General features: G+C 38.5%; 1 protein-coding gene across 8 annotated transcripts in view; it reads left to right on the forward strand.

The window, feature by feature from the left end:
• The first annotated feature begins 10,257 nt into the window (after positions 1 to 10,257).
• KIAA2026 (KIAA2026 ortholog) overlaps positions 10,258 to 24,149 on the forward strand; it is a 56,784-nt gene continuing 42,892 nt past the window's right edge. For 5 of the 8 annotated variants that reach the window (XR_005255169.1, XM_038123536.1, XM_038123543.1 and 2 more), the window contains exons 1-4: positions 11,279 to 12,181; positions 14,485 to 14,685; positions 15,086 to 15,157; positions 21,298 to 22,724. Coding sequence is in view for 7 of the 8 variants with exons in the window: in XM_038123536.1 (XP_037979464.1) it covers positions 11,445 to 12,181; positions 14,485 to 14,685; positions 15,086 to 15,157; positions 21,298 to 22,724 (2,437 nt within the window). In the remaining variant the exon portion in view is untranslated. The other 3 variants (XM_038123541.1, XM_038123540.1, XM_038123538.1) reach the window with 3 other exon arrangements.

The raw sequence follows: 24,149 nt of genomic DNA on the forward strand, positions 1-24,149 counted from the left end.
TATTCCATACTATATGGTGTAAAGCTCAGTAATATCAGCTGCAGATAAAGCTGGCTGGGCGCTTGGGAACTGGCTGTGTATCAGCTAGCAGGGGGCTAGCAGCCACATTGTGTATTATTTGTTTTGTATATTCCAATTTTAATGATAGTTATTTTTGTTTCCCCTCCTGTTTCTGGCCTATTAAGCCATCTTTATCTCAACTGGTGAATTTAATGGTTTTTTCCCCCAGTTCTCTTACTCATCCTGGGGTGGTGACAGGGAAGTGAACAAGCAGTTTGTATGGCGTTAGCTGCCTTCTGGGTTAAACCACAAGGGTCCATTTTGGCACCCAGCCCATGGGTGTGAAGGGTTAAGATAACCACTGTTCTGACATGTTAAAACAAATTTGTTATAAGCAATTAGTCGGACTGGTTTAATAATTGCTGGCCACAATGTTGATTTATTTGATCTCAGCATTGTTGTGTGTTCTCAGAGTTGCATTGGGTAATACCTTACTTGCTGTGTGTGCTCCCTGCTGTGTCATTTCTCTGGGTTACGGTTATGATGTTGTGCTTTGTAACATGGGGTTTTGATATGATAAGATGCCTGTTGGCAGGACTGAGGCAGTGTGTGCACCCAGCATCGCCGCTGCGCCTGCATGGCAGGAGCTATGTGTTGGGAATGACACCTAACTATACCTCCAAGAGTCTGTCTGTGGGAATGACACTCTCTGCCATCCTTCCCTTCTCCAGCTCTTGGAAAGTATCCCCAGGGTATCCAAACCAACACCTTTGCACTGTTAAGACACATGAATATGTCTCAGGTCTTGTGTAGGGTTACACAACTAGGTAAGAGCATCACCCAGGGATCTGCCCTAAGGCTGGATAGTTATGAGTAGCAAGTTGTGTGAGGTAGGATGGGCAAGTGCCTAGGATAGTGGGCATCTCCCAGCATTTTGGAACTTCACCTCTGAAAAAGTGAGGAATCCAGAAAAATTTAATAAAATATTTGGAAAATATGAGCTGTCACTGGATATTTCCAGAGAGACACCAATCACTGCAATGTGCAGGGGCCTGGTCCGGGCTGACTGAGCTCTGTTCAGCAGAGCTAATGAGAGAACCAACCTGTGCCAGTATTTTCTGCGCTTGTATGCAAGGAGAAATACTGGAAGCAGAAGTGTGTGGAAGGGGCTGACAGCTGGTCTGTGAGCTAGTAAGAGTTAGTTGAAGAAGAAGTTGATAAGAGTCATGTTTACTCCTAAAAGGAATTCTGTGCAGGTCGTTGACATGGAAACCAAGAAGAATAAAAATATAAACAAAAGAAACCTGCAGTTGAATGTTAGTTAAAAACAGTGGTGGAGACTGCTCTGTACCAATGAATGCTGTGTTGATTTCTTGTAACCAATGAATAACTGGAAACTTTGTTGGGAATGTATAAAAGACAGTATGCTGTTATAATAAAGAGAGATGCCTTCTGAAATTGTATAGTGTTCTTCTATGTGTCCTGACAACAGCAACAGAAGTGGACATATTTCATAAGGGATAAAGCAGCTGCCTCTAAGAGGGATCAGGAAGCAGACTACTCCAAGCAGGGCTATCACAAGGTAGCTGGGAAGATAGGTAGAGGAAGATAGGTAGCTCAGTGGGCCTATGACACATTGGGCCATCAAAGAAGAGATGCAACATACAAATGGGTTTTTGAAAGAGGGATGGACTTATCATGGATAATATCCAATACCACGCACCATCTCTCCATCTCTGAAGGTCTACAATGACAGAAGAGGGCCAAAGCTATGGACTAATTTTACTCAATGGACATTTTAGAGGGATGACCCCTAGATTAAGGGAACGATATCTCTGTGTATGTATCAAAAGACAAGGAAGGACACATTGGGAAGAGTGGAACCTGGGCATGACACAAATGATACAGAATAAAGGGTGGATATTGCTCTGGTTTTATCAGGGACAGTTAATTTGTGCCCTAGTTGGTATAGTACTGAGTGACAGACTGAGAATAAGAATAATATTGATGACACATTGATGGTTTGGATTTTATTAAACAGTGTTGACACTAACTGAAGGAATTTGCAGGTCTTCCCACTGCCACACCAGTGAGGAATCTGGGGCACAAGAAGCTGGAGGGGAAACAGGGGAAGGGTGGTGGTGGAAAGTGGGCACACAGCTGTTTAGTTACCTTCCAGATTAAACCAAAACAAGGAGAAATTAAATGAAAAAATTATTATGTGGCAAAAGCATTTTAATTTGTTTTAATACAGTTGTTCAGATGCTATACTGAGTCAAGATTTGATGCTGCTACTGCAGCGGCATTTTTAAGTAAGGAGCAGGTTGTAAAACATAGACTGCATATCCCATGAACCATGCTTGCAGGCTGCACATGTACCTGAGCCCGGATGTAAAATTCCAGGTTTAAGTATGCCATCCCTATAGCCATAACATAGAACAATCTCTTATATTAAAGGAGCAACTGTAGGGAAATCATAATGTGCTACATCACCACTACTCTTTAGGAGGTAAATAACATACGCCATCAGCATCCACACATACACACAAAAGCTAATTGTAATTGATACAATCTGGGTGCCATAGAAATACTGAGGATGCAACCACATTGCAGGTGACCTTCCATCTTAACCTTTACAGCTTCTTTTAAACTTTATTGTTTTATTGGTCCCATCAGCAATAACAGCCCCAATAGCAGAAAAATCTAAAGATGATTTTGTGCAGACCCTGATGAAAACTATCAAGTTGCCATGTTAGAAGTGAAACAGAGGAAGACTCATCTGGGCAACTCTGCACCCTTCTAGGTTGGCCATTGGGAACCATTTTCCATTCTCTGTCTGTTTCGAACAATGGCCTGCCCCACCCTTACTTCCTGGCACCTATGTCTTCCTTTCCCTTGCTCAATCTCATACTTTCTTTCTTTGCTTGCTTGCTTGCTTTTAATCTCCAAGCTCCACCATCAGAGTTAATGATTTTCATTGATCATGGATCCCTCTTAATATCTCTATGCCTACATTTGCAACATTAGGTTCGGTCCATTACAGGACAGGCTTTCAAAATTCTCTTCTAATTCAAATTTTTATGTCATATTAAATTATCTTGAAAGGCAACAACCTCTTCAAAACAGTGGTAGAGAGAAAAACATCAAAGAAGTTACTAAAAAATATTTTATGTATAACTATTGGCATGGGAGTAGCAAGAGAAACAGCTGCCTACAACTGGTTTGTGGTTTTTTGGCTTTAGAAATTCATCTGCAAAAAGTAAATATTAGCAGAAAAGAGAAGAAAGAAAAGTTTCCTGGTACCACATGCCACTGCATGAATAATTTTGAGCATACCGTAAATACTAGCTATTTTATCAGCCATTTAATTTGCCAACAATTTACAGGAGATCTAATTCAAAACCTCTCAAGCTGGAAAAAACCTGCAACATAGCCAACAGACTGTACAACACAAAAAGATCAGATATGTATGATTTGGACTCCAGGGTATAGACAGATTTACACTGGGGAAAAGATCAATTACAAGTAGTAATAGTGTGAAGAAAGCTTTTTCTAAACATTTTCAGTGAAAGCAATTGAAAACATTAAAATAGATTGTGTGGGGTAGGATGGAGATGTCAGCTCAAAAAAACTTTCTCTAGTTCAGAGTACAGGGTTTCTATTCTGAAGTCCAGAATATATATTAACATTTGTATGAGAAGTTCTTGTTTTTCTTCACACTGAGGTCTTTCTCCCCTAAAGGTATAGAAACCCAACCCAAATATAGTCAGCAGTAATATATTTTCTAACTGACCAAAACAGACATGGTAATCCATCAAGGCATTTTCTTGGAAACTGTTGGGTTTTTAAAATATTCTAAGAACATTATAGAATGGCCATTTGACTTCCACCTTAATCTTGCTTCACATCCTGTCAACATAGCATGCTAAAGACATATATAGGACTAAACAGAGCCTACTGTAGCCTATCTATTGCTCCCAGTACTTCCAAACTGTCATTAGTTACTTTTGTTTTATGTGCAGTGAAGGCCTCTACTACTGAAAAGAGTGGGGACTTATTTAAACCTTCATATGTTTCTGTTTTCAACAGAAGACCTATGACATAGTAAGGTCTATGCTGACCACTGCTGAAAAATCTACATTTTTTTGAAGTTTGTTCTTAAAAAGATGCACACAAAAGTGAAAAGTGGTGTGTATAAATGAAAACTATTTCTACTTCAGTGCTAAATCACTATTTTTTAACATCTCTTCAAGTCTAGAGTTCTTATACCAAATGTTACTGTAACTGTTTTTTACTCATTAAGGGTTACACCATTTTTGGTATTTCTTGTTGGTATTTCTTGGAATAAGAGAAGGATGATGCCTCTTGAACTTGAGATGGCAAAAGATGTCCTCCCATCACTTGCTAGGGGACACACAGGACCACAAAAGGCATTCAGCAAAAGGGGTCCACTGGACAGTAATATATTGAAGCCATACAAGGAGTGGCTGAGGTCACTTGTTCCTTGCAGTCTGAAGGAGACTGAGGAGAGACTTCATAGCAGTTACAACTTCCTCACAAGGGGAAGATGAGGGACAGGCATTGATCTCTTCACCATGACAGTACCAGTTACAGGACCCAAGGAAATGGCCTGAAGCTGTGTCAGGGGAGGTTTATGATGGATATCAGGAAAATGTTCTTCACCCAGAGGGTGGTTGTGCACTGGAACAGGCTCCCCAGGGAAGTGGTCAAAGCACCAGCCTGACAGAGCTCATAATGCATTTGGACAATACTCTCAGGCACATGGTGTGACTCCTGGTATGACCAGAGCCAGGAGTTGGACTGAATGATCCCTGTGGGTCCCTTCCAGCTCAGGATGTTCTATAATTCTAACACCCTGAGGTGCTGTAAGCCATGCACATTAACTGCAAATAGAAGAAAATATAGAGGTTGTCAGGACATCTTCTTGGACTACAGTCTTTTTTGCATGCTAATGTTTTGTGGAGCCTCCATCCTTGAAGGTACTGAAAACCCACCTGAATGAGACCCTGAGAAAGCAGCTCTGTTTGCTCCCACTCTGAGCATGGAGACATGCAGGCAACAGACCCACAGAGATCTGTTTCAACCTCAGCCATACTGTGATTCTGTGAAATAAAAATTAAGATAATATTATGGGTTTATATTGATTAATTAATTACTCTGACTTTTCTAAATCTCCCATTTTGAAACAATTGTATTTTCTCTTTGAATGTAGAATAAAACCAGATGTATAGAAGAGATGTGGCTGAATGAGACAAAAGACAGTTACATTTTAATCAAATTTTGCTGATAGATTCCTGCAACTTTTGTGACAACACTTCAGAACAAGAGTTGGTGTTCGTACAAACAATCCTTTTAATTTATACTTTTCAAATATTGCCCAGTCTTTCCAATATTCTTTATTGATGGACTGGTTCAGTAGCATGTAAGAGCTGTCTTGAGGTGTACTCTATGTGCAAGGTGTGTCTACATGTAAGGTGACTACACATTGCCACAGATTCTTTCACACCATCCACCAGGAGCAGTGACATACAACACATACAACTGTTGATATCGTGAACATATTTGGAGGAGTTCTCTTTTCCCCTGTCAGAGGCAGACATTCATATCCGTGTGACTACAGTTTTAGTCCTTGCCTTGTTTTGTCTTCTCTGATACTGTATAACACAGTCTTTGCAGTTAATGATTACAAAGGAACTGAACGGGCAGTGAATGGAACAAATGTTTAAGTCATCCAAACATTGGCTCCCTGTGCATTTTATCCTCTGCACCTAGTCATTCTCAAAACCTCTCTTAGATATGAAAATTATACCCTTGTATTTTATCTCCACTCTCCAGCATCGAGAAGAGGAAATAATTGCCATTCCTATAATACCACAAAAAATTTGAAAAAGCCTCAGGTCCAAAATTAGACACAATAAAGTATAATTGCAAAACCTTTCACGTAAATAAATGTTAGGTCTGTATGAAGCAATTTTGTTGCCTTTCCTGTGTTGCACAATTACAGAGAGCAGAGTGAAAATAAACAGAGTTGGAGATTACTAAGTTCCTGCTACTAGTTTTCTAAGGGACTGAGGCATATGTAGTCGTGTTGTCTGTCTGTCCTCTCCAGCCACTTTTTAATCTGTTGGATAATTTTGAATAAGTTTGGCAAGAGTGTGGAAGGAGGAAGCCTAGTTGAAAAAAATACACATTTTTTTAAAGTTCTGTGAACATCAGCAGCTGAGCAGCAGACAGACTGACCAACATTGCTAAGTTAAATACTGCAGTCTGATCTCATCAGTTATTCTTCCAGCTTGGCTAAGGACCTAGTTATCAGCCTGTATGTACAGGATGTTCAGCTGTCAGGTGTAAATGGCAACCAAAAAGGGATCTGAACTCTGGAGTTTATTACAGAACCAAGAGAATGAATGTTCTACCCTACTTGATTATCTGGCACTATCATTCCCTCATGTCACATTTCTAGCTCTCAACCTGTGCCCTCTGAAGGAAGGTCTCTGCTGGTGGTCTGGCATGGTTGGGCAGGAAATCATGTTGATTCCAGCTGTGCCACTTCCTGCGGCAGCCAGCTGTGTTAGGCATTAGAGGTCAAAGTCCCCGGGCATCCTACAGTATTCATCTCCATACAGTTCTCATGGAGTGGACTCCAAAGGCCATCTAGAGTCAAGAAAAAAATTGATTTATTCTTTCTCTAATTCTAAAAAGACATCATTACAGAAATTTGGATCATAACATTTTATGATCATAACATTTATAATAAGTATTTTAAAAATACTTATTAATGGTCTTTGTTACAGAATGGATTTTTGATGCATTATAACACATCATAAAATTTTAATTCTGCTTGAAGTTGCTCAGAATTACTTATTATAAGGAGAACTGCACTTCTTCAGTACTATGTGCTGTAGAAGCTTGAATGCAAAACAGCTTACAGCTTTGAGGACTCAAAAAAGGCGGTATGTCTCTAAAGTGTAGAATTCAAAGACAGATTCTTTGTTTTCTGTCTGTTTGTATTCTAATTGGCAATGAGGACATCACTGGCGCTAGAAAGTAGCACTGTATCCCTCAAAAGGGAGAAAAATGCAATTAAAGGTGGTGGAACATGAGACAGGATGAAAAAGATCAGCAGAATAACTCAGCTGAAACATTTCCGAGATTGATTATTTTCTTCACACTCCAGAGCCCCTGTTTCTTTCCCAAGAATTTTGTGCATCTCATAAAAGGAAACTTCAGGTGGCAGACCTGCAAATGGAAAGCACATTGTTAGCGTTTTCTAGAGTTTGGTGTTCATTTTATTTACCATTACTATATGTAAGCAGAAGGAACATGTAACTACTGGAGCATACAGTTTGAATGGCTCTGGTGGCAATGTTAATCCACTCACCTCACAAAAGAGTTCAAGGACCCTTAATGTGGGCTATACTCTATGTCACTATGGAGGTCATCAGAAGCAGAAACCTGCACTTTGGACCCCTGGCTTTAATGTATGAAATAGAAGAAGCAGAACAAAGGAAAATGGGAGCCACTCAGTCACCAATTATTACACTGCTAGAAGAAGAAGAAAATCATACACTGAGTGAATGCATATTATATTAAAAAAAGATTTTTTTTTCTGACTTGTGAAGCGTAATGTAAATTTGAAGGTGAAAGGTACTTTTTAATCCCCCTTTACTACTCCTGAAGCAGAGAATGTGATTTCAAGGTGCAGGAATTCAGGCCTTCACAGAAAGAAACAGTCAATTCTACTTATCTTCATAAATATTCTGTCCTGCTGCTACAGAAACCATCCTTCTTTTTTTCATTCTACATCTTGTAACAGGCAGCTCTGACCTATTAGAAAACAACCCTTCAGTGCCCTAATATGAATATTATAATTCTGCCAGTCCAAACAATTCTTTGAGGGTTGTAATATCTTTTACAAAAATGCTACAGTTCTCTTGTCTATAGGATAGAAAACTACTAGAGAGCCTTTGGATTTAAGAACTTTAGACTAAAATATTCTTTTTGTATATATTTTACACATTTTTTGAGGGTTATATATAAATCTCTAAAAATGCATGTATAAAATCTCTGTAAGTGTAAAAAATGGCCACAAGTAACTCGGGGATTTAAAACAACTGAGGTTTGCTTTAGCTATTCATCATCTTAGTCTATACAGTATCTGTAACTTATTTGTAGTTTAATAACACTGATTTCAGAGGGAAAGCAAATGTAAAGATAAAGTATCTGGTTAGGGCATATGATTAAAACTTGTACCCAAATCAAAGTTTAGGAGGCCACTACTTATTTACATCATCATTGGGTGTCTGTAGAAGTTATGGGTGCTTTCATGGTCAGGCTGAGATACTTTCTTTACTTTACATCCCTGAATGTGACCTCCATGACACGCTGATGCTCTGTCACTCAAAATTCACATCAGATGTGAAGGATACTGGTCACATCTGACAGTTGTCTCTTTTCCTTTCCTATCCTTTGTGAACTGTATGTGGAAGATTACTTTTTCCCAAGCATATCTCACATTTTTTTCTCATGGTGTATGTTTATCCACTTGACATTTGCACTATTCTGTAAATATTTAAGACACTGTGGGTAATATTATAATGACAAAATTTCTTGCTCTCTTTGTGATAACATCAAGGCAGAGGCGCTCCCCTGCTGTAATATTCTTTGAAACAATCATGTATATCCAAACTTGCATGATTAAAATGTATGCAAATCTCTATCACGCCATTTTGCAAAAATTGTATGTCCAATTCAGATGTATGCACAGAAACTGTAAGAATATTTATCAGCTCTATTTATTCTGAAGAATTTTGGGGTTTTTTTATTTTTAGGGTTTTTAAAAAAATTTTGTGGTTTGGGGTTTTTTGTTGGTTTTGTTTGTTTGTTTTGTTTGTTTGTTTGTTTGGGTTTTTATGATATGTGAGTCATAGGTCCTCTTAACACTGAGTATGTAAAACGAAACTCCATTGTTACAGGTTTTCTAAAATGTTTGTTTCTGCTTCAGCAGTTCTACCCTGGTTTCATTAAGATGGGAGAGTTACCTCTGATTTAAGGTAGGAATCGTACATGGCGTTTATTCAACAGTGCACTCGTGTGGCAAGGATCGGAAGTACATAAATAATACATCACAGAACTCCTTGAATACAACGTATTTTTCTTATTACATAAGAAAATACAAAAAAGTTTTTATAGATTGATACAATGACGTTACCCAGTACAATCCTTTTTTAAAAAAATTATTTTTTAGTCTGCTTTGATAGCATACCTAGAAAAAATATCCTCTCTCAAATACTTTGGTGATACAAGTCAGAGCTCCCAATAAAGGATATTATCTTGTTTTGTCATATGCAGGCCGTTCTTCACTGAAATTTAACTTCAGAGTGTTGACTCAATATCTTAATTTCTTTCATCACCATAAATTTCAATCTTTGACAGGAGATCTGAATATAGCTGAGATGTTATCACACCAAAATGTCTGAACACATTTTGTGGCTACTCAGCCTGTGAATTGTATGCAGAATTATGACTACAAGTTCTCATATTCTAAAAGATAGGCCACATATATAGCAAGAAGCAAAATTGTCTATTAAGCTACTGGGTATTGTTGCAGAGAGTATAAATGAACCATGAAGTGAGTGTTGCAGGCCAGATATCCAACAGGTACAAAAATTCTAAAAGAGCTGCCAGCCTCGTCTAGTTTTATTTTATTTACACTAGAAATTCCCACTCTTACTTGAACGGTTGCTTTCCTCAGTTATGTTTTTTCCTACACATGTTGCTGGAATCCCTCCATTATTCCTGTCCCTCTGATGATGACTCTCCACCTTCAGCTTGGAGTGGGACTTAGACAAGATGAACATTATTCCTGAGATCAGTTATTAAAAAAAAACACAACACAGTATTCCCTCTGTTTTGCAACAGGACATACTGGTCCTTATGGTCCCAAGAAAGGCATTCAGACTCTGCAAAGTATAATTTCAAATGCAATTTCTTAGAGTTAACATTATAAGGAAAGAGAGAACAGTTATCCTACAGCATTTCTGATCCCACAAACCATAAGCAGTGCAGCATCAAATGGATCTGTATTGGGGGTGCATCATGAAGACTCTGTCTGTGGAAGGACTATCCCGTGGTGGTCATTCAAGCCATAAGAGGATTTCCTTTAAAAATCCCAACTTCATTCATCATTTCTACTGTCAGAGAGAACGTTTGCATGAGGACTTATGGCTGCAGTTTTAGATAAAGGAAAGGTCATAGAGATGCCAGTACAGTGTGGGAGCTGCCCACAGCTGCTCTAACGGTGTGCTGCTTAAATTTATCCAATGGCCATGGGATACACACAGCAGAACACAGACCTGAAGGCCATCCTGTATGTGGCTACACTTGGGTTAACTACTGCATGGATCATGACAGTTTTAATGCACAATGATCCTTCCAAGCAGGTCCACCATCCTGCAGTGTGGAGGCATTTATTCCCATTAAGAGAACTCCATTACGAGCAAGGTCTCTGGAGCGATCTCTGGAGAACAAGAATGCCCTTACAGAAGTAGAGGGTTTTTTCCTGTTCCCTTACATTCATTCTCTCCCCCTCTCTCTCCCTCAGCAGGGTACCCTCAGCTTTTCATACAGTTAGGAATGCGAAGAGGATAAAACCTAAGCCACACACAGAGGTGTGTCTCCAAGTGCTTCGCAGTGCTGAGGAGACCGTTACAACTGTGGAGTTTCCTGGTTCCCTGGTGTTCTTTAGGATCTCTTACAGGGGTGAGCAGGACTGGAGGAAACGTGAGGGCAAACGTGAGAGGACTACAAGTGCACCCCAGGCCAGGACAGCGTCGTTAGTAGCAGCCTCTCCTCACAACGCGCCAACTCCTAAGGCAAGTCGGGCAGAACCGAGTGTAGAACTGAGTGCTTTTGTGAGCTGCTGCCTGGCTATGGCGGCTGAACACTTGTGGTGGCACACCTCTGACGTGAGACGACAGACCCGTCAGGGGCAGTTTCCTCTCAGCCGCAGCAGCACGGCACCAGAGCCCCGCGGGGCCGCGCGCGCTGCCGCGGGGAGGTGGCAGGGGCAGCCCCGCCCCGCCCCGCCCCGCCCCGCCCCGCCCCGCGCCGCGCGCACCAGCGGCCGCCCCTGCGTCGCCCCCGCCGGCTCCGATCAGGGCGCCCTCTGATGACATCACACTGCACCCCGGGCGCCCCACACCACTGCGGGCGCACGGCTGCCGGTCGGGCGCGCGCATGCGCGCTGGGGTGAGCGGCTCCCCGTCCTTACCCGGTCGGGGGGGGACCCGCGCCCCCTCCCTCCCCTGCTCGCGCTGCCGCGCGCGCCGCCCGTTGCCCGTTGCCTGCCTGTCGGGAGCGCGCGCGCGGCGCGGAGGGAGGTCCCGGCCGGCCCGGCGGGAACGGCGCACGCGGGGGGCGGGATGCGCCGGTGCTGCCGGCGGCGGGGGGGGGAGAAGGGGGCGGGCCCTGAGGGCGAGGGCGCTGTCCCCGGGCGGGCGGGGCCGCGCGCCAGCCCAGTCGGTGCCTCCCCCCCGGCGGCCGCGTCCCGCCCCCCGGGCCGGCGGGGCGCTGAGCGGTGTCTGTGTGCGCAGGTGAGCCCGGTGCGGATGCGGCGGCCGGGCGAGGCGCAGCGCCGCAGTCCCCGGCAAGTGCCGGAGAACGAGCCTGGGGCGGGAGACATGGAGTCCGGTGGAGACCTCCCGGCGGATCGGCCCTCGGCCCTTCGGAGTGGGATGGAGGAGGCTGAGAAGGAGGCAGATGATGAGGGAGGGAAGACTGCCTGGCACCAGAGCCTGAATCCCGAGCTGCAGCAGGGGTACCGCATCCTGCGCGAGTTCCTGCTGGAGAAGTACCGGCCTCTGACGGCGCCGTTCCTGAAGCCCCTCGCGGATCAGGCGTATTTCGGGGAAGAAGTCTCTGGCTCCCTCTTGGGCCGTAAGAACAGCCAGTCCTTGCAGCAGTTGCCCGCTGGAATATGGCTATTGGAAATGGAAGAGAAATTTTCCAGTGGGCAGTACACAGGGATAGCAGATTTCGTGTGTGACTTCCGGCTCATGCTGGAGACTTGCTATCGGCTGCACGGTGTGGATCACTGGCTCTCCAAACAGGCCCAGAAGCTGGAGATGATGCTGGAACAGAAGTTGGCGCTGCTATCCCGGTAGGTGTAGAAAACTATAGGGGCCGTGCCGCGTGTTCTTTACATAAAGTAGAACAGGAGGGTGTGTTTCTTTAGATTCCGTTAAAAGAAAACAAGCGTCGAGCAAAACCTCACAACAGAAAGAACCCTGCAGCTTTCAGTACTTTCATGAAGATTAACGTTTCCTACTGGGAACTATTCTAATCTTAATTCAAAATGCTTTGGAATTCCAAACCTCAAAATGCCAAATAGAGCACAGCATTTCCTGACTAAGATTTTCCTTTTGAAAGAAGCCTTTTGTGAACATGGAGGGACACTTGTTTACACAAGATGTCAAATGCTTCTTTCTTTATTTTATTCTGTCACGAAATTGCCTAAACTCTGTATGAATATTTGGCTATTTGAAATTGTTATTTTTACAATCTGTGAAATTTTTACCGCCCTTAAAATACGTAGGAATAAAATACTAAGCCGAAGTTGACTGCTTTGAAATGGTAATCATAAAATGAGAGACAATGCTTAAATGGCAAAATGGAAATCGCGGTAAGTTGAAATGTAAGTCCCGGCCAGGAACTGCTTTCTTTTCAGCCAAAGCAGCTGAAACATAGAAAGCTCTCGAGCTATATAGTAGAAAGTCCAATTTAAATCACAACTGAAGTACATGCTTTCTCATGAACTTGTCATAGTTTAGTCATTACCAGAAAACCATGGTGAAAAGCCACCGATCTTCTGAATGACACAGTATTCTGCATTTAAAAACCAAGAGGTGTTTTTGGTGAAGGATGAAGGTAAAGAAGGAACACTGTTGGGAAATATGTATAGCTGTGTGTGTTCATGAACGATATGTTTGCTATTGACACACATCTGAACTGCCAGATGGTAAGAACGTTGCTCGTGTAGGAAGAACACTTCAGAAAAGTGGTGCAGAAGTCACCTGGAAGCAGAGTGAATGTATTCAGTGGTCCTGTAGCAACAGTATATTTGAAACTGTTTCTGTGTAATGGCAGTTTTGGGACAGTCTGGTAGTAGAAAGGCAGGAGCTGAACGTAGTGGGGCATGGATGTTCCTAGTTTGCTAAAGTAAAACCTAGTTTGCTAAAGTAAAACCTAGTTTGCTAAAGTAAAGATTAAAAAATAAAATTCCTGGCTCAATAGAGTTACTGCTGGCAGACAAATAACCAAATACAACTTGGAAGATTTTGTGTTCTCAAATAGCAATATAGGTATTTACTAAAAAAAATAAATGCAATTGCTTTTGTCATTCTTCCATTTAATGGACAGTCTTTTTCAGATAAATTTTAGGAAATACTGAGCTGTCTAAAGATAATCCTGCCTCAGTGTATGTGAGTCTTGTATTAACTCTAATATGTCTTGTATTAACTCTTGAGAGATTTGGAAAGATTTTTTCATTATGTGTGTGTGCACTAGCTTAATAAAAGTTTCCAGGACCTGTAAGTATAAAGGATTATGGAACCTAGAAGTCTCAAAGTTCTTTTACAATTTTTAGTTGGATAAATTTGTTTGAAATGTTTAACATAGTTTTATTTGTAAAATGAAATTGAAACACTACTTCTTGGAACAATCATTCTTGTATTATTACAGAGTAGTGTTTAGGTCAATGATCCCCTTCAAGTGATTTAAGGGAATCAATCCATATTGGTGGTATAATTCCTGAATACTACAAGCCATAGAAAATTACCTTGGAATGGAGGTTCCTTTTGAATGGAGGTTGGATTTTTCTCCTCTGTCTCTCAAATGTTTTCACAGGTTGTAAAAAACTCATACAAGTTTTAATGGAGTCTTTTGAAACAATGTAAGAAGAAATGCAACTTTGCAGACAAATTTGTAGTGTTTGGTCTTTCAGTTTTTGTAGTTTAAAATAGGATGAAACCGACATTTATCATATGCTTCCCCAGCCTAAGCCAACTAATAGATCCCTAAACCCCCCCACTAATACACCCCACCACCCAGCCCCCTGTTTTTAGGTATCTGCTAAAAAGGATACTTTCTTATCTTAGGTCTCGTGGAAGTTTTTTCTTTCCAAATTCTTATGGACTAAGGTAGAGAATTCCATCTCCAAATAATATTTGATAACTTGTGGTAAATATACAGTTTTTAACCAGTGTGAAAACATAGGTCGTATTAGTGTGTTGGGTTTAAGTTTAAAATTTTATAAAGGAATTTTCAAAACTGAAAAAATGGCAGTGAAAAAATAACTACTTTTTTCTGAGTAAGCATGCTTGATCTATGGTTGGTAGGCTAGGCATTGAGGTGCCAGTGGTACAGAAGTTTGTAGTTGTGAATTGGCTTGATTTTTTCTTCTAGGCATTTAAGAGAGAAAACATCATTAGCTGTAACATCTAGAGGATGCTATGGGCAGGAGGATGAAAAAACAACAGCATGCATTTCTACAAGACGTCGTTCCACTCCTCGCAATTTAGTGGGTTTGTCAACGGGCATGTTTGAGTCTGTGATGGTTCAGGTTCTAAGACAAGAGGAGCAACTGAGAGCAAAAGAGGAAAAGAGGTAATAAGAAAAATGATTTAGTTTCGGTTTCAAATAGTTGTCTTCCTAGTTTTCTAAGAGGTTAGCTCCTTATGGTTTTTTAGGTAAATAAATATGGCGCTCTTGTGGTCTCAAGTTCATGGCTTCAATACAGTGCATCCACAAAGCAAAAAATTAGTACCACTTCATTGAAAAATTGCTGAGGTCATTTAAGTTTTGAATTAAATTACAGCTGCTCTTACTGTAGTGTAGCAAAACTTCTAATATTAACTAAGTATCCACAGTAATTTCCTGCTAGTGCCTTGTGGTTTATGATATGTATCCTTGGACAGTTTTTCATGCAATAATTAGATTAAAAGCTACCAGAATGCTTAACTACAGTCTAATTCCATGATCGTGTCACTGCTTCTTTCACTGATAGCCAGAAGCAAATAATCTCTGCCAGTGCCTCTGCCGTTACCTCATTGATGTGGCATTTCAGCTTGTCAGTTAGGTAATAATTTTAATTGTTCATGTAAATAACTCTGAGATTTTGTGGTTTTCTTAAATTTAAGAGCTATATAATTCTAGACAGTGTTTAATGTTAATATGTTTTATTTTGCGGAAAATGAAACTCTGAAGTTTGTTTACTTTAACAGTAATTTGAGTGACTGTCTAAACATGGCTCACAATGGTAAGACGGTATTTGCTTCAGGAAGCAAAATGTTCCTAGCTTTTTTCAAAATTTACAGGTTTGTAGACTTTTTCTCTTATGTGACCTGCTCACTTTTAATTTTGCAGGTCATCTTCATTTTCAGCAGATTTGTAAACTATAAGGCTGACTTAACTGTTAGACAGTACTTTTTTCTGTAGAACTTTCTTCTAATCCACTAATCTTCTAATCACACTTTGCCAAAAAAAAAAAAAATCAAAGATCACTAGGGTTATTGCTTCTTTGGTAAAATTCTCTTGATTTGTGCTCAACTCTGTGTTCTAGAACTTGATAACAATGTTATGAAAAAGGATATTTTGATAGGATTTTAATTAATTGCTAGAGTCTGTAGAACAGTTTACCAAACAAAAGAAATGTTATGCTTTCATTCAAATTTATGCTTTTCATACTGTTTTAAGTACATTGCTGCAAAAATGTAGTAAGTAACTGTTAAGTCCATGTATCTGGATATACTCAAAAGTCCCAGATCCTGGACAAAAGATGGTTAATTCTACAGAAAATTCCAAAATAACACAATAAGACTACAACTAGCTTGCTTCTTTACACCCTAAAATTTTGAACTGTACCACTTATTAAGCAAAAAAAATTCTGTCAGTAGATAGCTGGTTTACTATTTCTTTGACTCTGCTGACCTCTCCGAGTAATTTTGCTTCAGATTTCTTCTCAGTTTTATTTCTTAATTGCACCATGTTTTTAAAGTAATTTGGACCTCTCTGTACCAATTGTTTCTCAGCTTACCAAAAATGTTCCGGAAGTACCTTTTCTGAACACTTTCATGAAAAGGGCTTGGCAATTAGTTAGAAGGCCTGTAGAGTTAGTTGCACGTTTCCAGTGACGATCACATTTTACAGTATATACAGATTTTCAAAGTGGTACACATATAAATGCACATACTTTCAACACTATTTTTATTTGAAAATCTATTGCAAGTTTCAAAACTTTTGGCTTATTGCTAAAGTATATATTACATTATTAAGAAGAGAAAATGGTTATTCTGCTACTTTTGTTTTCTTTAGACGTCTAATACACTGAGGTTGGCACAGAAGAGGTACTTTCTAAACCATATGGAAGACTGCAGCCTTGGGTATTTTAGCTGGGGAGCACAGTGCTGGTGAATCAGTTGTATTTGGATAGGCAGCATCTGCTCTTCACCCAGCTTTAAAATGAGTTATCAGGAGCATAAAAAAAGGGCTCAGTTTCTGGCCACCTAGTGGGTGACTCAAAATGCTTGTAGCCCTAATTAATCTTAGTTTAGAGTGTCTAAGAGTTGCATACTTTCAGTTCTGGAAAAGTAAGACTGCAAATGCAAAGGCCTTTCTATAAAAATTAGCCTCATATGTAAAGAAATTGCCTGTTGAAGTCCAAGGTTACATATAATTCTTTGCTTTAGATATTTAGATACTTTCATAAGACACAGGCATTTTATGATGAGAATTAAATAAAACTAAAATTAAATTTAAAATACTCAGATATATTAATAAATATCATAATGTATATTGTATAGAAATAAAAATGAAATACAAATTAAATTTGTATATTAAATCCTTAAAATACTTTTTGATTATTATTTCCCACAAAATCCTTGAAATTGATTTTGCAAGCATTTTTTCAACTGCATATTTTGGAAGAATTTTCTGAAGTGGGATTTTATCTTCTCTTCTGTAGTTAACTTCAGGGAACTCCTACTCCAAATCTTTTAGTTACTTTTGTTATATAGGTATCCTTTGTTGAGAGTTCTCTTTCTCTTGTAATTTATCTCTTTATTGCTCGATCAGATTAACTTTTCTTTATGCAATATTTTGTAACTTTCCCCAAGTGACACATTCATAATGGTAGACTCAACATGTAAAAACTGACAAGATATCTTTGCAAAACTGATTTCACTATTTTGCAACTAATAGTTTTTGTACAGCAGCAAAAGCACTTTCCCCCACCAAAGTACCTATATGTCAAGATCTAATTTAATTTTATTGTCAGTCTTGTTTGTAAGCATTCCTTTTGTTCAAATGTTGTAATTATCAGAATATTGACTATCTTCTTCAAATTATGAATTACATTTCTATGAGTTTCTACTCAGCTGCTTGGTTACATGCTAGGTAAGTAACAAATCTAATTTACACATTAGTTGACAATAAATAGTTGTGGAATTATTTTATAGTTGGAAATTATGACTAATTATTTAGATACTGAAATATAAAGGTAGATTCCTACTGAAATTTTTAAAACCACCAGTGGATGGCAGATAATTGACTGATTGATTTCAGTGGAAGTGAAGGGTCTGTATGGGTTTGTTTGTTGAAAATTATGTGGGCAGCTCTGTGTCTTTCATCTCTGAAAACATGATCCTGGGATAGGTTTCAGACATGTTCATGAAAACATTTAAATAGTTGAATTCTGGCTGCAAGTTAGTAATTTAATTGAGGAAATTGTGGAATAAGGTATGCTTATATAGTCAAATTTGCTTTTTATGACGGTGTTAGCGTGGAATTAACCAGATCCAATGGAAAAATATGGAATATGTAATAATATGATTTAAGATATTTGAGATACAGAAATAAGGTTATATGGGCATCTCCAAATTTAGTATATTCTGACTGCTAAATCTTGGCTTATTTTAGAATAACGTATAATATTGTTAATCTGTATGTAACTTTCTATTTTATTTTTAAAAATACGTTTGTAAAAACAAGTTATTGTTAATTAAAACAGTTCTCTATGTCTCGTCATTAAGAGTTCCAGTCTGACCTTTTACCTGTGAATCAACACCTAAGTAGGTTAGACGTGGTAATTGGGAAAACAAAATAAAATCTAGTCTTTGTCTCATCTCCCCACCAAGAAATCTCCTGTTGCAAGCAAGAAGGAATTTGCTGGTGATATGTGTTGGCTGCCTTAAAAAAGTGAGGAAATTACAAGAAGAATAGGGAGTTATGTCGGGACTTTGTTTTAGGTGTTATCTCTACTTGGGAATCATGTCTACTGAATTTCAAGATCAGATGCCACTCAAGCTGCAAAACAACTGCTGCAGATGTGTTCTAGAAATGTGGCCATTCTTAGTCTAGAAAAATCAGCTTCACCTTAGAATAGTTCTGTAACTACTGTAAGTCCAGTTCATATATGCAAACATATTTCTGGTAAATGTAAATGAAATTATGAAACAACAGGGTTTTTTACAGTTGCTGTCAGTTTGAAAGCCGAATATGTATGTCCAGAGAATTTCTCAATATAAGGATATCTGTGCTGCTAAAGTATTAAATGTCTCTCTCTTACCTCCCTCTCTCCAGTTTCTCTCTTCCTTCATCCCTGCTCCCTTGCCCTGTGTCCTATACCTTCTTTACTTTCCTTTATCTTCTCAAAACTGCCCCAGGAAAAAGCTGTGCCCTCCAAAAGCAGGAAGACCTCAATAATGAAGATGTGAAAGTGTGCTGTTATTTACATTTTTTTCTTGAATGTCTGCTGAGAATGGAATGACAGCAGATATTGTGATAGAACAGCGGCTTAAAAACAAGGCAAACTTTTTACAAGTGAAAAAACTTACAGCTTTCTTTTTAAACATCCTTTCAAAGCACTCTTAAAAATTATATAGTAACTGTAATTTTATATAGGCAGAGGTATCCATCTATCTATGAATCTAGAGTATTGTATTTATTTTGATAATTCTACCTTGATTTAATTTATTACTTGGTAAAAAGTTGAAACTGCTTGTGAAGACAATATTTTTGGATCACCTACAGCTTTTTTAAATTAAATGATACTGAAATGTTGTTGTTTCTACATATGTTCCATGTCACTGTACTCACTATTTAGTCTTGTTGCCATATATATTAATAGAGTTCACACCTTTTGGAGGCAAGAGGTTATTAGGAAGCATGTTTTACATTTAGAAGGAGTGAGGGAGTAGGATCCATATTTGAGACCACTTTTGCATCATATCATTTCTTGCTCTAAGTCATTGGGACATTAGTTATTTTTATTTACTATATCAATGCAATATTAGCACATTTTAATAGAACATTAATCAGAATAAAAATAATGCCCACTTTACATGTGCAAGTAGTATTGTTGAATTTAGGGGTTTATTCACCAAGAATGGCTCACAGAAGCTTGTGCTGAAAAGTAGGATTTTGTCTTTATATTCCATCCTTTATATTCTTAAGTTAATGCTGCACTGGAAGACTGAATTGAAGTATTTACTGACATGTTTGTTTTTACTTTTTATCTTTTTCATGAGCTTGTACTTCTGCACTTACTAGATATATAAATAACAAGAATGCATGTATGTGGTATTAAACATTTCTGTTCAAATTATAGTAACAAGTCACTGAACATTTAATTTTATTATAGAATACAAAGTATTCAGTCTAGTCTTACAGTATTTAATGTTAATTTTCATATACATGGCATGTTTCTTCTGAGCTGATACTAAAATGTGAGCAAAATTGCATTTGTTGCCTTTTTTACATTGTTAAGATAGCTAGTCAATAGTTAATGGTAGAAATATATGCCCTTCAAGGTAGAAGCCACTATCAGCTTCATGTTGTAAAAAAAAAAAAAATTTAATTTATCATTACTCTTTTGCCAAATTTGGAAGGCATTGATGCTTTGAATAGATGTGTGGCATTTACTTGCAATTGTTTATGAAAAAATAAAATTGGAGGTTTGCAATTTGGAAATAAGGATGTGTAAATTCCAGTAGCAGGTCACATTTGTGTTAGAGTCAGGTGATAGTTTTCACCAGTGATAGAAGCTTCAGAGAAAAGAAGCTTAGGATGAGCTCTAAAAAAACTTTCTGTAAGTACATCTGTATTCTAATCCTGTCCTTTGGAATCTGGCTGTGCCTTCAGGCAAAAATGTTAGTTTACTAGTGCAGCAGTGTTAAAGAAAATTTACTTCTGTCGGTAACTTTTGATATTTGTATGATTCATGCAGATGTCCAGTTTTCTGCTTTGGAAATATATTGAAATATCTTGTATCTTAGATGGTAAGCTACATGTAATTGATTATCTGAAATGGAAACATTTCTTTTTCCAACACGTGTTGCCCTTAAATTTCATGATGAATTTACAAATAAAAGCAAAAGAAGTTCCCAGTCTATATGAGGTTTACATATTGCTGTCATGTTTCCTCTTGCTAGTGTTTTGTGTGGACTCCTAGATTACTCAGAAGTTTTTACTGGCTTCTGGTTACTGATAACCTCTTTCTCCGAATGCATGTTATTTCTGCTCTATCCTGTTTTTTAAATAGGGGGACCAGAACTGAATAATTTTTTTCAGGTGAGGGCAAACCAATTAATAGCATAACATTTTTTTTGGTATTATTTCCCGTCACATTCTTTGTGTGTCCTGATACTTGTGGTTTGTTTTTGGTTTTTTTTGACTACCATTGCAAACTGACTAGTAACACAACTTTGGGTTGGAGGGAAAATGGCTCTTGTGCATGAAATAAAGCACTTAGCAATTAGGCGTGTATACTTGTTTGCTGAGGAAGGGAGGTAAAAGAGAGGTGACATGACCCACAGGGCAACCATTTCAAAACAAGATTTACCTGGAATTTGTTCCAGAGATTTTTATATGGATAATTTGTTGGAAATACTTAATTCTGATTAAAAGGAATTGAGGAAGGAAATATTTCATTTTAATGCCTGAAAGTCCAAACAACTCTAGCTATTGATGTATGCCAGGCTTTTTTCTTATCTTTTTCCCTTTTTAAAACTAGTGGTGATAGAAAAAAAGTGACAGTAATTTCCCATTTTGGTTGGTGCATTCTGCACTGCAAAGTTAGATAAACTGAAATAAAACTTCAGTTTTACTGTGCTCTTTTTAACTTCGAGATAAGTATGTTTGACATATTGTAGTTCTGGTTTTTTTCCTCTCTTTCTTTTTGTTCACCTACTATCTGAATTTTCATGAAGTTTCTTTTAATAGGCAGAGAGATCAAGAAAGAAAAGAAGCAGAAGAAGCTAGTCAGAAAGAAATAGAAGAATGGGAAAAATCACTTTTAGCTCAAGCAGCACCTACAAGGATGGAGACAATGTGGGAGATTCCAGCTATTGGTCATTTTCTTTGCTTGGCTCAACAGATTTTAAATTTACCTGAAATAGTATTCTATGAATTGGAACGTTGTCTTCTGATGCCTCAGTGTAATGTTTTTTTGTCTAAAATAATGACTTCTTTGTTAAGTCCTCCTCATCGTAGACCTACATTACATCGCAGGCCTACATTTTCCTACAGGACTTGGGAAGCAGCACTCAGAAAGAAGGTGCAACACTGGTATACTGTTGTGGGGCAGACTGACAATCCTAATGGTGCTGCAGAAAAACTTGGACTGTGTCCCCAGTTTTTCAAAGTTCTTGGAGAAGTTAATCCCTTGGAGGAAAAACCATTTCATGAACTACCATTCTATCAAAAAGTTTGGCTGCTAAAAGGTCTCTGTGACTTTGTATATGAAACACAAAAGGATGTACAGGATGCAGTGCTAGGTCAGCCTATCCATGAATGCAGAGAAGTAATTCTTGGTTATGACTGCTTGGAAAATGCGTATGTTCACTTTCCACAGTTCTGTGGTGCAGATGTTCGAATTTACAAACAAAAACCTTTTCAGGCTCCTGAATTCCCATCTCTTCCCATCAAAGTTAAAAAAGTGCCACGTATTAAATTGGAAAGAGTAAAACATGAATATGTAAGCAAAAGCAATGGGGAGGTCAGTTCTGGTGGGAGAGAGCTGCTGTGTCATTCCAAGGCAGGAGAGAAAAGTATGGACATTGTTATCTGTCCAGAAAAAAGAACACGTTTAGGTAGTTTTAGAGTCCCTACAGAGGAAACAAAGGTTGACTGTGAAATAAAAGCCTCAAGAGTTTGTGACATCAAAAAACCTGGTTGTTCTAAAGAGAACTTCAGGAATTTGATAACTTCAGGAGAGATTGTGGATATAGGTGGTCACCCTAGTTCAGAGGAAATAACAGATGTGGAGAATGGACAAAGTTGCACTGAAATGGCCAGAGTAAGACCTGAGCTGAGTCCATTCAAGGGGAGCACACTGAAAGCTTGCCAAATGCATGTCAATGGCACTTATAATGAAAGCCAAGGCAGAAATTACCATGAATCTTCTGAAGAAACAGTGCTAGAGACCTTACTGCAAAATAAGAAGAAACTAAATAAGATGCTGGCAAAAAAGAAGAAAAAGAAAAAAAAGAAGTTGAAGGATATTCTAAATGAAAATCTACAGAGAAAACTTGATGACTTGCAAAGAAAGCGTGAGATTCATCTTCATCCATTCAAATCTTATAAGTCTGAGATCCAGAACAAGTTGTTTTTAATTAAAAAGAAAGCAAAACATAAGAAGAACAAGTCTGGTAAGTTGGCATTTTTACTTATAGTAAAAATTAGGAGGACACGGATGTTTTTTAAAAGTTGTTTTCTTAGTTGATAAGTCTACATTTTATTTTGTGAAAGAGGAGAGTCTTATTGCATTGAAAATTTGGATATTAACTTTAGAGTCAAAGTTACCTGCCCGATACCACAGGCATATAAATTGTTTGATCAAATTGTGATTCATTTGCAGAATGTATCTTTAGAGAACAAAATTAATTGCAGGAGTTAATTTGTTGCAAAAAATATTCAGGTCAATAAATGTAACTGACTGGTTATCATCAGAGAGTGTCACTTGAAGGCATTTTATGGTATCTTATATTATAGCAATTGTGGAAATGTTTCTCCGTTTTCTGGTTTATGTTACGTTATCCAAATTATGAAGAATCACAGAGTAATTATATGAGATGATGAATCTAAAGTTATTCATAGTGAAACTGTGTAGTCTTAGGTCACGAAACAGTATTTGACTGTGGGCCTGGGTCCAACAATCAGGATGCATTAGCATCAGAATTTATGCTGCTGATGTTTTCATTACAGAATTGGGCAGCATCTGGTAAAGTGTTTCAGGTAAGTGATATACAACCCAGATTTCAGTTAACTCACTGGAAAATTTCAAAGATATTTGCAAACTGTAAAGGTACAAAAACCTTAAGTAAGTTCAAATTGTTCAGGTAGCTGTAGTATTTTTGCTATCATGTGAAGCAATGTAAAAGCTTAATCCTTTTGAGTCTTGCGCTAAGCCATCTGTGCTAGATTTTAACAGATTCTTTCCAGCATTATATTTTTTGGAGTGACAGGCTGCTTTTCATAACAGTGTAGACTGACAGATAAATATTGAATTTCATCTGAAAAGCAGAAAGCCAAAACCAAGAATCTGAGTGACAAAAAAAAGTATTCTAAAGATTAAGAAACTAGCCAAGGTCTGATGGCAGTGCATGTAGCTAGAAGTCAAAATTGAAAGCTAAGAGAACAAGTAATGTTTAGATCCTAAATATTTGCACATATCAGCCAAAGAACTGTCTTACTATTTAAATCACAAATTCCCCCTTCCAAAATATTTCACTGCCCACATCTAAACAGAAGTTTCAAGAGTTACAGTTGAGGTTCATATATGTAGTATTCTGGGAAACTAATGTATTTTATATTTGCCTTTTTGACTTTAGCTCTCCAAATGTGTCACTGTTTTCAGTCTTCTTAAAACCAAGCGAACTGAATAACAACCCAAAGGGCAAACAAGGACACCAGTTTGGAGAAGTGTTGTCCTTTTTCTCCTGATATGTTGATGCATTTCCCATCTTATTCTACTTCTTCATTTGACCTTGCTGGAGAAAATTTTGCAATAACTTTACAGCATTGCAAGAAAGCACTTTTCTTCCTAAGGTTGTTAAATCTCCTTTGGTCCTATA

This window comes from Motacilla alba, chromosome Z, assembly GCF_015832195.1.
Source record: "Motacilla alba alba isolate MOTALB_02 chromosome Z, Motacilla_alba_V1.0_pri, whole genome shotgun sequence".
In the NCBI taxonomy this organism is placed as follows: Eukaryota; Metazoa; Chordata; class Aves; order Passeriformes; family Motacillidae; genus Motacilla; species Motacilla alba.